General features: G+C 38.2%; 1 protein-coding gene across 1 annotated transcript; it reads right to left on the bottom strand.

The window, feature by feature from the left end:
* Positions 1–2,539: 2,539 nt before the first annotated feature.
* Positions 2,540–15,354, bottom strand: LOC119037336 (ubiquitin-40S ribosomal protein S27a-like). Its single transcript, XM_053667594.1, is given in 5 exon segments — positions 2,540–2,714; positions 14,174–14,247; positions 14,249–14,491; positions 15,025–15,190; positions 15,302–15,354. Coding segments are annotated over 5 exon segments (711 nt in total).
* Positions 15,355–15,617: the final 263 nt, after the last annotated feature.

Here is a 15,617-nt window from a genome sequence, read left to right as displayed (position 1 = left end):
TGATAAATCTAAGTGATGAAGAAATAGTCAAACTTTCAGATGCACAGTTCAAAACACTGCTGATCAGGATCCTCACAGAACTGGTTGATTTTAGTCACAAATTAGAGGAACATATGAAGGTTAAACTAATTGAAATGAATGGTAATGCACAGGAAACCAATAGTAATGGAAAGGAAACTGGGACTCAAATCAAGGGAGTAGACCAGAAGGAGGGAAAAAATGACCAAACAGAAAAGAATGAAGAAACAAGAATTCAGAAAAATGAGGAAAGGCTAAGGAACCTCCAGGACATCTTTAAACATCCCAACATTTGAATTATAGGGGTACCAGAAGGGGAAGAGGAACAGTCACCAGTGGAAACCTTATTTGAACAAATAATAAAGGAGAATTTCCCCAATCTGCCAAAGGAAATAGACTTCCAGGAAATCCAGGAAGCTCAGAGAGTCCCAAAGAACTTGGACCCAAAAAGGAACACACTAAGGCACATCATCATTACATTAGTCAAGATTAAAATGAAGGAGAGAATCCTAGAAGCAGCAAGAGCTAAGGGGACAGTCACCTACAAAGGAGTTCCCATCAGACTATCAGCTGGTTTCTCAAAAGAGACCTTACAGGCAAGAAGGGGCTGGAAAGAAGTATTCCAAGTCATGAAAACCAAAGACCTACAACCAAGATTGCTCTATCCAGCAAAGTTTTCATTTAGAATGGAAGGACAGATAAAGTGCTTCTCAGATAAGACCAAAGTCAAGGAGTTCATCATCACCAAGCCCTTATTATATGAAATGTTAAAGGGACTTATCTAAGAAAAAGAAGTTAAAGAAACATGAACAGTGAAAGGACAGCAAACTCACAGTTATCAACAACCACACCTAAAACAAAAGCAAATTAAGAGGACAGCTAGATTAGGAGTGAACCATAGAAATGAAGATCATGTGGAGGGTTAGCAACAGGGGAGTGGGAGAAGGAGAAGGGGGGAGAAGGTACAGAAAATAAGTAGCATAGACAGTAGATAGAAAATAGATAGGGGGGAGGGTAAGAATAGTAGGAGAAATACAGAATCTAAAGAACTTGAGACGTGTTCATGAGCTAAAGGGGGGGAATGGTGGAGGAGGGGTGTGCAGGATGGAGGGGAATGGGGGGGGAATAGAACAAATGTAATGGCATGGCATAATCAATAATAAATAAATAAATAAATAAATAAATAAATAAATAAATAAATAAATAAATAAAATATTTCATGCCGGTCCCTTCTGGCCTGAAATGTTTCTGTTGAGAAATCAGCTGATAGTCTTATGGGAGCTCCTTAGTATGTACCTGTTTTTCTCTTGTAGTTTTTAACATTCTCTCTTTCTCTTTAATCTTTCCCATTTTAATTATGATGTATCTTAGTATGGGCCTTTATGGGTCTGTCTTGTCTGGGACTCTGTGAGCTTTCCGGATTTGTGTGTCTTTGGTTTTTCACCAGGTTAGGGAAGTTTTTGTTCATTATTTCTTCAAATAGGTTCTTGATCCCTTGTTCTCTCTCTTTCCCTTCTGATGCCCCTGTGGGGCAGATGTTGTTATACTCCACAGTGTCCCAAAAGTCCCTTAAACTATTCTTACCTTTGTGAAATTCTTTTTTTTTTAAAGATTTTATTTATTTATCTTTAGAGGGGAAGGAGAGAGGGAGAGAAACATCAATGTATGGTTGCCTCTAGTGCATCCCCTGCAGGGAACTGACCTGCAGGGAACCTGCCTGCAACCCAAGCATGTGCCCTGACTGGGAATCAAACCGCGAGCCTCTGGTTCACAGGCACGTGCTCAATCCACTGAGCTACACCAGCCAGGACCTTTGTGAAATTCTTTTTTCTTTTTTGCTGCTCTGATTGAGTGGGTTTTTTTTTTTGTCCCTTGTCTTCAAAATCACTGATTAGGCCCACTGCTTCAATCGATCTACTACTTATTCCTTTCAGTGTAGTCTTCATTTTAGATATTGTATTCTTTATTTATGATTTGTCCTTTTTAATGGCTTCTATACCTTTTTTTCCTGTGTTCAGCATCATTATAACCATTACTTTGAACTCTATGTCTGATAAATTGCTTGCCTCCATTTCATTTAGCTCTGTTTATGGAGATTTCTCCTGTTCCTTTATTTGAGGCCTGTAATTTTGGCTGCCTCTTTGTGTTTGTTTCTACAAATTAGATAGATATGCTATGCCTCCCAGTCTTTGTGGGGTTGCCTTATGCAGTAGGTGTCCAGTGGGGTCCACTCTTGCAGTCTTGTTTTATCACCTGAGAGAGGTGCTCCAGAAATGTCCCTTGGGTGGGGTTATGTGGGCCCTCCTGTTGTAACTGACTCTTCATTGCTATTGGTCCATTTGTACATGGGACTGACTCTCAGGTTGGCTGATTCTGAGGCTCAATGCTGACTGACTCTGAGGCTCAATGCTGACCACAGAGTTTGACCTGCTGTACAGGTGCTAACCACGTAAAACAGAATTTGCCTCAGCAGGGTTTGGTGCCTGCAGAGATCTCCTTTTGGATAAGCTGCTTGTGAAGCTTATTGGATCCTGCTCTGATGTCCGAAGCTGGCCTCTAGATCTTTGGTTCTCTGGTTCTGGACCTCTTGGGAGAGATTCTGGTGCAGGCCAATGAAAGAGGCTGATTGTGATGGGCTCTTGGCAGCTTGTTTGGAGCTACAAGTGATGTACAGTTTGTGACTGCATCTGCTGGGCCTGGGGATGTGAAAAATCAAGCTGCATACCAAGGCTGGCTTTTACTAGCACCAGGCTTAGAAGCAAATTCTCAAGGCACCCCCCACGAAATCCACCCTCACTTGCTTCCTCTTGCTGTTTGTACTCAGTAGGGCATAAGCTCCACCGGGTGAGAGGGAGTCCAGGGGGTAGGCTATATACACTGCACTAGGGGAATGCTCCACCCAAGAAAGATGAATGGTGTCTGGGGTATGGAAGAATGACTCAGCAGAGGTATTTTGATAGCTGTCCCTTTAGCTCCATCTCCAGATCCACAGACTCTCCTCCGGGGATTTTAGTATGCTCTGTCTTCCCTCCTTCAGAGCCCAGGGTAAGTGTGAACAAAATTTTGTGCACTGCCCTTTAAGAAGGTGCCTGAATCTCTAGTGGACTCTCTCCTCTTCGTGGTGTACAGAAACCTTGCTGCTTTGCACAGCCAGATGTTATGTGGGAACCTCTTCCTGGCTCTGGGGCTTTAGGCTGGGGAGCCAAGCTTGGGGTTTAGACCCCACACTTCTCAGGGGAGAACCCCTGCAGCTGAGAAATTCCTCTGGAACCTCAGCTGTTGCCAGTAGGAGTGGGGCTATCCCTTTTTGTGTCTCTGCCCTTCTTACTAGTCTCCATGTGGCTTCTGTACATTCTTGGCTATAAGACTCTTCTTCAGCTAGACTTCAGTTGTTTATTCAGAATGATTATTTTGTAATTTAGATGTAATTCCAGTTTCATCCTGGGAGGAAGTGAGTGTACCTGTCACCTACTGTGCCACCATCCTGGATCTCTATGTGTTCCGGTTTTTAATTACAGATTTAATTTCTTCAACAGTAAGTGTAGAACTGTTCACATTATTTTTTTGTGCCAATATTGAATGAGTTTTTAATGGATTTACCTATTTCATCCAGATTTTCAGAAGTTTTGGCCAAAATTTGTTTGTAATATTCTCTTTCAGTTTATGCCTCTAGGGTCTGTAGTAGTATCTCACTTTTCATTGCTGATATTAGTTTTGTAGTTCCTTTCTCTATTTTCTTGATTAGTCATGGTAGGACTTTATCAACTTCGTTCATGTTTTTAAAGAACCAACCTCTATCTTTTGATTTTTTATTGTACTTTTGTTTCCTATCCAATTGATTTCTGGTATTTGAGATGCTTGGTTAGATCTCTAGTTTTTATCCTTTTTTCCCAAAATATGTAATCAGACTGTAAATTTCTCACTAAGCACAATATACCTCATCTCACAAATTTTGATAAGTTGTACTTTCATTTTCAGTCACTTAAAAATACTTTATATCTTCAGTTATGATTTCTTTTTTCACTCATTGGTTATTTAGACATTTCATTGTGCAATTTTCAAGTATGTAGGAGTGTTTTTATTTTTTGTTGTATGTGTCCAGCTTAATTCTAATGGTGAATAATGTGATTCAATTCCTTTAACATTTGTGGCCTAGAATATGGCCAATTTTGACATGTGAATGTGAAAAGAATATAAGTTCTAAAGTTGAGTGCAGTGTTGCACATACAGGGAGGGACAGAAGTATGTTTACAGTTGTTCATATGGAAAATAATATAATTATGAACAAATAATCGTACACAAATAACCTGTGTTTTGTGTACTCACAACTATAAACCTTTTTTTGCCCCACCTTGTGTATGAGTTGGGTCAAGTTTATATAACATGGTTCAATTCTTCTATATCACTACTAAATTTTCATCTGCATGTTCCATTGTGGATTTGTCCATTTTAACATTTAGTACTCTTGGGTGTTGCTTTATATATCTTTAGGTTTGTGTAAACTTAGGGTTATTATATCTTCCTATTGAATTGACCATTTAATAAAATGTCTCTTTTAGTCTCCGTTAATACTTTTCACCCCATTTTACTTTATATTATTTTTTTTAATTTTTATTTAATTATTTTTCAAGTACATTTTTGTCTATTTCTCCCATCCCAGCCACCCCTACCCTGTCTCCTCCCTCTCTCCCGTTCACCCCACCCCAGTCCTCATCCCTGTGTCTTTCATACTTGTTCCACAAAATCCCTCCCCATTTTTCCCCTTAAATTCCCTTCTCTCTCCCCTCTGGTCACTGCCCACTTGTTCTCTATTTCAGTGTCTTTGTTTTTATTCTGTTTGCTTGTTTGTTTTATTGTTTAGCTTCCTGTCAAAGGTAAGATCATATGGTATTTGTCCTTCAGTGCCTGGCCTATTTCACTCAGCATAATGCTTTCCAGTTCCATCCATGTTCTTGCAAAGGGTAGTAGCTCCTTCTTTCTCTCTGCTGCATAGAATTCCATTGTGTATATGTACCACAATGTTTTGATCCATTCGTTTACTGATGGAAACCTAGGTTGCTTCCAACTCTTGGCTATTGTAAATTGTGCTGCTATGAACATTGGGGTGCATAGGTTCTTTGAAAGTGATGTTTTAGGATTCTTGGGGTATAATCCTAACAGTGGAATTGCTGGGTCAAAAGGCAGGTCGATTTTTATTTTTCTGAGAAAATTCCATACTGTTTTCCATAATGGTTGTACCAGTCTGCAATCCCACCAACAGTGAACTAAGGTCCCCTTTTCCCCACAACCTCTCCAACATTTGTTGTTTGTTGCTTTGTTTATGATAGCGATCCTGACTGGTGTAAAGTGGTATCTCATTGTGGTTTTAATTTGCATCTCTCTGATAGTTAACGATATTGAGCATCTCTTCATATGTCTCTGGATATTCTGTATGTCCTCTTTAGAGAAGTGTCTGTTCAAGTCCTTTTCCCATTTTTTAATTGGGTTCGATGTCTTCCTAGACTGGAGTCATGTAAGTTCTTTGTATATTTTGGAGATTAAACCTTTGTCTGAGGTATCATTGGCAAATATGTTTTCCCATACAGTTGGTTGTCTTTTTAATTTAATACTGTTTTCTTTAGCCATGCAGAAGCTTTTTATTTTGATGAGATCCCATTTGTTTATTCTTTCCTTTATATTCCTTGCTCTAGGGGACATACCCGTAAAAATGTTGCTGCGTGGAATATCTGAGATTTTCTTGCCAATGTTCTCCTCTAGGACTTTAATGGTGTCATGGCTTATATTTAAGTCTTTTATCCACCTTGAATTTATTTTGGTGTATGGTGTAAGTTGGTGCTCAAGTTTCATTTTTTTGCACGTAGCTGTCCAGTTCTCCCAACACCATTTGCTGAAGAGGCTATCTTTACTCCATTTTATGTTACTGCCCCCTTTGTCGAATATTAATTGACTGTAGAGAGTTGGGTTTATTTCTGGGCTCTCTGTTCTGTTCCATTGGTCTGTGTGCCTGTTTTTATGCCAGTACCAGGCTTTTTTGATTACAGTGGCTTTGTAATACAGTTTGATATCAGGTATTGTGATCCCTCCTACTTTGTTCTTCTTTCTCAAAACAGCAGCTGCTATTTGGGCTCGTTTATGATTCCATATAAATTTTTGAAGTGTTTGTTCTATGTCTGTGAAATATGCCATTGGTACTTTAATGGGTATTGCATTGAATCTGTATATTGCTTTGGGTAGTGTGGACATTGTGATGATGTTAATTCTTCCAATCCATGAACAAGGTATATGTTTCCATTTGTTTGTGTCTTCCCTGATTTCTTTCTTCAGTGCTGTGTAGTTTTCTGCATACAGGTCTTTTACCTCCTTGATTAGGTTTATTCCCAGATATTTTATTTTTCTTTTTGCTATATTGAATGGGATTTTTTCCTTGATTTCTGCTTCTGCTGATTCATTGTTAGTATACAAAAATGCCTTTGATTTCTGGATATTGACTTTGTATCCTGCTGTTTTGCCAAATTCATTAATTAATTTGAGCAGTTTTTGGGTAGAGTCTATAGGATTTTCCATGTACACTATCATGCCATCTGCAAACAGTGACAGTTTTGTTTCCTCCTTTCCTATTTGGATGCCTTTTATTTCCTTTTCCTGCCTGATCGCTGTGGCCAAAACTTCCAATACTATATTGAATAGAAGTGGTGAAAGTGGACATCCTTGTCTTGTTCCTGATCTTAGTGAAAAAGATTTTAGTTTTTGCCCATTGAGTATGATATTGGCTGTAGGTCTCTCATAAATGGCCTTTATTATATTGAGGAATGTTCCCTCTATTCCCACTTTGCTGAGTGTTTTTATCATAAATGGGTGCTGTACCTTTTCAAAAGCTTTTTCCGCATCTATCGATATGATCATGTGGTTTTTGTCTTTGCTTTTGTTTATGTGATGAATTACATTTACTGTTTTGCGAATGTTGAACCATCCTTGCATCCCTGGGATGAATCCCACTTGGTCATGGTGTATAATCTTTTGGATATATTGTTGGATGCGATTTGCCAATATTTTGTTGAGGATTTTAGCATCTATGTTCATCAGTGATATTGGCCTGAAGTTTTCTTTCTTTGTTGTATCTCTATCTGGTTTTGGAATTAGGATGATGCTGGCTTCATAAAAGGAGTTTGGGAGTTTTCCATCCTTTTGGATTTTTTGGAATAGTCTGTGAAGAATGGGGGTTAGCTCTTCCTTAAATGCTTTGTAGAATTCTCCTGTGAACCCATATGGTCCAGGGCTTTTGTGTGATGGGAGTTTTTTGATTACTGCTTCAATTTCTTTTGCTGTTATTGGTCTATTCAGGTGTTCTACTTCTTTTTCATTGAGTTTTGGGAGATTATATTTTTCTAGAAATGTGTCCATTTCCCCTAGGTTCTCAAATTTCTTGGCATACAGTTCTTCATAGTAATTTCTTACAATCCTTTCTATTTCTGTGGTATCAGTTGTAATCTCTCCTCTTTCATTTCTGATTGTGTTTATTTGTGTCCTCTGTCTTCTTTTCTTGATGAGCCTACTTAAAGGCTTGTCTATTTTGTTTATCTTTTCAAAGAACCAACTCCTGGATTCATTGATCCTTAGAATTGTGCTTTTAGTCTCTATGTCATTTAGTTCTGCTCTGATCTTAGTTATTTCCTTCCTTCTACTTGCTTTGGGCTGTTTTTGTTGTTGTTCCTCGAGTTCTTGCAGGCGTAGAGTAAGGTTGTTTGTTTGAAATGTTTCTATCTTCTTTAGGTAGGCCTGTATTGCTATAAACTTCCCTCTCAGGACTGCCTTTGCTGTGTCCCATAAGTTTTGGGTTGTTGTGAGATCATTTTCATTTGTTTCCAGAAACATTTTGATTTCTTCCCTAATTTCATTCTTGACCCATTCATTGTTTAATAGCATACCATTCAGTCTCCATGATTTTGGGTGTTTTGGGTTTTTTCCTGTGGGTTTGGTTTCCAGTTTCAGTCCCTTGTGGTAAGAGAAAATGCTTGGTATGATTTCAATATTCTTGAATTTGTTGAGGCTTGTTTAGTGTCCTATCATGTGGTCTATCTTTGAGAATGTTCCATGTGGATTTGAAAAGAATGTGTATTTAGCTTCTTTGGGGTGAAGAGCTCTGTATATATCAGTTAGGTCCATTTCATCAAGGGTGTTGTTTAATGCCACAATGTCTTTATTGATATTTTGTTTGGAAGATCTGTCCATTTTTGATAGTGGGGTGTTAAAATCCCCCACTATAATTGTGTTGCTGTCTATATCTTTCTTGAATTCCCCTAAGATTTTCTTTATATATTTTGGTGCTCCTATGTTGGGTGCATATATATTTATGATGTTAATGTTTTCTTGGTGGATTCTTCCCTTGAGTATTATGAAGTGACCTTCTGGGTCACTCTTTATGGCTCTTTTTTTGAAGTCTATTTTGTCTGATATGAGAATTGCTACCCCAGCTTTTTTTTTCTTGTCCATTTGCTTGGAAAATTTGTTTCCAGCCTTTCACTTTTAGTCTGTGATGGTCTTTGGCCTGAGGTGGGTCTCTTGTAGGCAGCATATGTGTGGGTCATACTCTCTTATCCATGACGTTATTCTGTGTCTTTTGATTGGAGCATTTAATCCATTTACATTTAAGGTTATTATTGATAGGTACTTATTCATTGCCATTTTTTGTACCTGTGTTCCTCTCTGTCTATCTCTTTTCCTTCCTTTCCTTAAAGCAGACCTTTTAGTATTTCTTGTAGAGCTGGCTTGGTGGCAGCAAATTCTTTTAGACTTCTTTTGTCTTGGAAGCTCTTTATTTGGCCTTCTATCTTGATTGAGAGCCTTGCTGGGTAAAGTAGCCTTTGTTGTAGGCCTCTGGTTCTCATTACTTGGAATATTTCTTGCCATTCTCTTCTTGCTTGGAGTGTTTCCATTGAGAAGTCAGTGGCTAACCTTATTGGGACTCCCTTGTATGTTATTTCTTTTTTCTCCCTTGCTGCCTTTAAGATTCTTTCTTTGTCTTGGAATTTTGCCATTTTCATGATGATGTGTCTTGAAGTGGGCATCCTTGGGTTCCTCTTGAATGGGACTCTGTGATTCCTGGATTTGTGTGACTTTTTCTTTTATCAAATTAGGGAAATTTTCTCTCATTACTCTTTCAAATATGTTTTCTATCCCTTGTTCTTCTTCTTCTCCTGGTATTCTTATTATTTGGATATTATTACGTTTCATATTGTCTTGCATTTCTCTTAATCCCTCTTCATTCTTTCTGAGCCTCTTTTCTCTTTCCTGTTCTTTCTGTGAGATGCTTTCTACTTTGTCCTCCAATTCACTAATCCTATCTTCTGTTTCATCTACCCTATTTCTAATGCTTTCTACTGTGTTTTAATTCAGAAATTGTATTCTTCATTTCCTCTTGGCCCTTGCTAATAATTTTCATTTCCTTTTTCATGTTGATATAGTTCGAGGTGAGATCATTGTAGCTCCCCTGTAGTTTCTGGTAGCTGATTGTGAGCTCTTTGAACTTCTTGATAACCAGTGCTTTGAATTCAGAATCTGATAGTTGACTTGCCTCTATTTCATCTAACATTCTTTCTGAGGCTTCCTCCTTTCCTTTCCTTTGGGGATTGTTTCTTTGACTTCCCTTGGTTTGTGAGACTCTTCTTGTTAGCCTCAGCTTCGTAGATTAATCTGTTTTGACACCCTGGGTTTATGGTGTGAACTTTTGTGGTGGAATGCCTGTGAATTTCAGTGGTGCAGTCTCTTTCGGTTATCCTGTTGTTCTCTGCTTCCACCTACTCAAATATGCAGCAACTTTTGGCTTCTCTCCTACAACAATGTGCAATTTGTCTCTCTGACTCTACTGTTGGGAGGCCTCTTCTATGGGTCCAGCTCTGGTCTTTTCATATTTTCAAGTTGATTGTGACTCTTGTGGGTAAAAGAAAGAAATGACAAGGAAAGAAATAAAAGGAAGAAAGAAAAAAATGGTAGGGGAATGGAATAAAGAGCAATAAGTTTAGAAAGAAAAGAAAACGAAATAAAACAGAAAATCCGGGAAAAGAGGACAAAAGTATGGAAAGATGAAACAGTAATAAAATTTAAAAGAAATAACAGATTACATCTGGTTCCTCCGTGACCGATGAGGTTTCTGGTCTCTTATTTTCATATATGCTAGTCAACTGCTGGCTTGCTGGTCTCACCTCCTCCGATTGGACAGGTCTCCCTCTCTTTTGTACTAGGAACTGGTATCTGCTCTGTCCTAGTCCACCGCCATCTTGATTCTACCATTTACTTTATATTATTAATATAGCTACTATGCCAGTTTTCTTTTGGTTATCATTTTTCCATGATATTTTTCCATATTTTTACTTTCAACTTTTCTATATTCTTTTATTCAAAATTAGTGTTTTTAAGCACTATATATTTAGGTATTTGTCTTTGTATTAAGCCTGAAAACGTTTGTCTTTTAATTGGAATATTTAGTTCATTTGCATTTAATGTAATTACTAATATAGCTGGGTCTAAAATATTTCTATTTTTCTACTTGTTCTGTCTTTGGTTCTTTTTTTCTTGCTTTTGAATTCACCAAATATTTAAAAAATTATTTTTCTATTTCTCCCTCTAGTACCTTATTAGATATGCATTCTGTTGTTATTCTTTTGTAATTTGCTCCAGAAATTACCACATTAATTCTCACTCATTAGGATACAATATAAATTTGTGCTTGTATCATTTCCTATGCAATGCAGAGAACTTAATAACCTCATATTAAGGTTATTGTATTAAGCTCCCTGTATTTCCCTTCCATCTGCTGTGCTGTGTTTATCAGGTATTTTTATTCCATGTATATTTTAAGCCCCATGAGACATTATTTTAAAACACTCTCCACATTAATTTAGTTTTACCCACATTTTTCTCTTCTAGTGCCTTTTTTTTACCTGCACTACATTACTTCTAATTTTTTTTATTTTGTTTGCTAGTTTATTTCATTCATTAGATTCCACATATGAATGCAATCATATGATACTTGTCTTCCTCTGCCTGGCTTATTTCACTTAGCATAATACTTTCCAGGTCTATTCATGCTGTCCCCAAGGGTAAGATTTTCTTCTGTTTTATGGATGTGGAGTATTATTCCATGGTGTAAATTGTACCATAGCTTTTTTTTTTTAAGATTTTATTTATTTATCTTTAGAGGGGAAGGGAAGGAGAGAGGGAGAGAAACATCAATGTATGGTTGCCTTTTGTGCGTCCCCTGCTGGGAACTGGCCTGCAGGGAACCTGCCTGCAACCCTGACATGTGCCCTGACTGGGAATCGAATCACGATTGTCTGGTTCGCAGGCCCACGCTCAATCCACTGAGCTACACAAGCCAGGGCCATAGCTTTTTTTTTTTAATCCACTCATCAACTGATGGATACTTAGGCTGCTTTCAAATCTTGGTTATTATAAATAATGCTGCAGTGAACACAAGGTGCATATATCCTTTTGAATAAGTATTTCAGATTTCTTTGGATATATTCCCAGAAGTGAAATCACTGGGGCATATAGCAGTTCAATCTTTAATTGTTTGAGGCAACTTCATAATGCTTTCTACAGTGATTGCACCAATCTGCATTCCCACCAACAGTGCACAAAGGATCTCTTTTCTCCATGTCCTTGCCAACATTTGCTGTTTGTTGATTTCTTGATGATAACCATTCTGACAGGTGATTATCTCACTGTAGTTTTAATTTGCATTTCTCTGACATTCCTTCTATTTGGGATCATTTTCCTGCTGCCTGGAGTATTCTTTTCAGTATTACTTTTAGTGTGCTCTGCTGTGGCAAATTCTGTTTTCATTTTCGCTTCCATCTCTGAAGAATATTTTCATTGCAGTATATAGAATTCTATATATAGAGTTCTAGATTCACAGTCATTTTCTGTTAGTGCTTTAAAGATGTCCTTCCATTGTCTTCTCGCTTCCATTAATTTTATTAAGTTAATGTGGGTGCTTTGCTTGTTGCTTTGAAAATAATGTATCTTTTTTATTTTTAATATGTTTTATTGATTATTCCATTACAGTTGTCCCATTTCCCCCTTCATTCCCCTCCCCCATGCACAACCCCTCCCCCCACATTTTCTCCCTTTAGTTCATGTCCCTGTGTCACAAGTTCTTTAGATTCTATGTTTCCTATACTATTCTTGCCCTCCTCCTTTCTATTTTCTACCTACTGTCTATGCTACTTATTCTCTGTACCTTCTCCCCCCTTATCCTCCTCCCACTCCCCTGTTGCTAACCCTCCATGTGATTTCCATTTCTATGGTTCCACTCCTGATCTAGCTGTCCTTTTAGTTTGCTTTTGTTTTAGGTGTGGTTGTTAATAACTGCGAGTTTGCTGTCCTTTCACTGTTCATATATTTCTCTTCTTTTTCTTAGATAAGTCCGTTTAACATTTCATATAATAAGGGCTTGGTGATGATGAACTCCTTGACTTTGGTCTTATCTGAGAAGCACTTTATCTGTCCTTCCATTCTAAATGAGAGCTGTGTTGGATAGAGCAATCTTGGTTGTAGGTCTTTGGTTTTCATGACTTGGAATACTTCTTTCCAGCCCCTTCTTGCCTGTAAGGTCTCTTTTGAGAAACCAGCTGACAGTCTGATGGGAACTCTTTTGTAGCTGACTGTTCCCTTATTTCTTGCTGCTTCTAGGATTCTCTCCTTCATTTTAATCTTGGCTAATGTAATGATGATGTGCCTTGGTGTGTTCCTTCTTGGGTCCAACTTCTCTGGGACTCTCTGAGTTTCCTGGACTTGCTGGAAATCTATTGCCTTTGCCAGATTGGGGAAGTTCTCATTTATTATTTGTTCAAATAAGTTTTCTACTTGTTGCTCTTCCTCTTCCCCTTCTGGTACCCCTATAATTCGGATGTTGGAGCGTTTAAAGATGTCCTGGAGGTTCCTAAGCCTCTCCCCATTTTGTTTTGAATTCTTGTTTTTTCATTCTTTTTTGTTTTGTTGTTCCTTTCTTCCTTCTGGTCCACTTCATTGATTTGAGTCTCAGTTCTCTTCCCACCATTATTGGTTTCCTGTGCATTTTGCTTCATTTCACTTAGTTTAGCCTTCATTTGTTCTTCTAATTTGTGACTAAAATCAACCAGTTCTGTGAATATCCTGGTCATCAGTGTTTTGAATTGGGCATCTGATAGATTGGCTATCTCCTGGTCACTTAGAAGTATTGGCTCTGGGGCTTTGAGCTGTTCTTCTGCTTAAGCCATAATGTTTTGGTCTGTTTGCGCCTGTTAGGTATGAGGGGCAAAGCCTAGGTGTTCACCAGGGTGGGGCGACCCACATCACTGAGTTGTGATGCTGTATGTGGGGGCAGGGTCAGAGAGGGCCAATGGCGCTTGTTGCATGCTCTCTCTCAGATTTTGGTCCCCTCTGCTGCTTCCCGCAAGCAAATTGGGCCCTTCTGGTGCTGGTTCCCGGGTGGGCGGGCTTGTGCACATTCTAGGACCCTGTGGGTCTCTCCAACGAACTCTCCAGTGAGGCTTGAAGCCTCTACTGGCACCTCAACCCCTGAAAGTTTTTCCAATTGGTGCTTTTAGGCTTTGTTTCCTGTCGCTGGGGCCCTGGGGTACATGGTCTGTCTCACTGCTTTTTTTTTTTTTTTTTTGGCCTGGTTTATCTGCATGCGAATGTGTGACTGTGGTCCTCCAGCTTCCTTGTGAGCCTTACTGGGTTTTCGTCTGGTGCCCACCCAGGTCCGCTAACCGCCACCTTTTCCTGCTGGGACCCCTCTCTGCTGGCCGCTGCCTCTGCCCCTCTTACTGGTCTGGATGAATGGTTCATCATTGTCCGAGTTTGGTACAGTTCAATTTTCTGTCTGTTTTGGTTGTGTTTTTGTTTCTAAATCTTTGTTGTTCTTGAATTTGGTTGTGCAAGGAGGTTCAGTATTTTTCCACCTACAACTTCATCTTGGCCCGAAGTCTTTATCTTTTTCTCTCCTGGCCCTTTTTAACATTTCCTCTTTGGTTTTTAGTAGTGTTTTCTTGTGAAGTGCTTAGGTTTGGTTTTCTTTACATTTATCCTGTGTGGGCTTTGAAGATTTTTGTTTGTTTGTTTTTGTCTTTTATTAACCCATATGTCTTTTAGGTTTTGTCTTTTTTTAACCCACTTGTCTTTCATTTTATTGAAGCAACAGGTTAGACAACATTTGCCACAATGTCTGTCGAAGTGACTGGCCATAAAAAACTCTAGCACTGCATTCATCAGAAGGGCACTTCAGGCAAAAGCAACTGATTTTGTTATTCTCATCCAGTTTGTAGTATTTCAGGAGAGCCAACTCAGCCTTCTTTCTCTTATGCTTATTCTCCTTAGGAGTAGTGTAAGACTTCTTCCTTTTCTTAGCACCATCACAAAGTTTCAAGGCAAGATGAAAAGTGGACTTCTTTTGAGTGTTATAGCCATGTAAAGTATTGTGTTGGCCAAAAAGCTCACTTGTTTTTTTTCTGTAAGATGACCATAGTAGCACTTAATTGTCTTTAACTTCATTCAAAACAATTTTTAAAGATTGTATTATGACAACTGTCATATCAGTGTGCATTTCAAAAACCATCAAAATTGGTGAATTTTGTGTAGCCATTTTAGCATTGGAGATGGAAGAAAATACACAACATCTTTGGTATATTATGTACCATTATTTCAAGAAAGGTAAACCGACAACTGAAATGCAAAAAAAGATTTGTGCAGTGTATGTAGAAGGTGCAGTGACTGACTGATCAAACATGTCAAAAATGGTTGTGGCATTTCATGCTGGAGATTTCTTGTTGGACATTGGTCCATGGTCAGGTAGACCAGTTGAAGTTGATAGCAATCAAATCAAGACATTAATAGAGAATAATCAATTTTATACCACATAAGAGATAGATGACATACTCAAATATCCCAATCAAAAAGTTATTGGTGAAAGTGAAAAATTTGTCATTCATTTTACAGAAAAAAACATATGGACTTTTTGTCTACCACAATATGTCCATATTGCAGTTGCTTACCAGCAAAGATCCGTCTTTGCTGATCAGGAGGAATTCCTTCCTTATCCTGGATCTTGGCCTTTACATATTCTCTTGTATCTGAGGGTTCAACCTCAAGAGTGATTGTCTTCCCCAAAAGGGTTTCAGTGGCATGTTGGAGGCTGTTCCACCACAGATGGTTAATGACCTTCTTAAATTTGTGGCTTGATGTCTTTCATCAGTCTTGAAATGTTTTCATTCAATATTTCTTCAAATGTGGCTTATGCTTCTACCTCTTCTTTTCTTTGGAGTCTCCATTTACATAAATGTTAGAATTTTCCACCATGTTAAGGTTCCACCATAAACCTCTTACACTCTTTTTTTGTATTTTCCCTGTCTTTTTCCTTTGTATACATATATTTCTGTGGACCCATCTCTCATTTTCTTAGTTCTCTCTTCTGTTGTGTCTAATAGATTATTATCCTTTCTAGTGAATTTTTAATTTCACAAATTTTACTTTTAATTGTAGTATTTTCATTTGATTCTTTTATATAGATTCAAAATCTTTTTTTTTTTTTGGTTCTTCGAACTTTAATTTTCTTTTTTTTT

Source organism: Artibeus jamaicensis, unplaced genomic scaffold (assembly GCF_021234435.1).
Source record: "Artibeus jamaicensis isolate MK-2021 breed Jamaican fruit bat unplaced genomic scaffold, CSHL_Jam_final contig_470, whole genome shotgun sequence".
In the NCBI taxonomy this organism is placed as follows: Eukaryota; Metazoa; Chordata; class Mammalia; order Chiroptera; family Phyllostomidae; genus Artibeus; species Artibeus jamaicensis.
The sequence above is the reverse complement of the archived record's forward strand: the minus strand, read 5'-3'. Positions and strand labels throughout refer to the sequence as shown.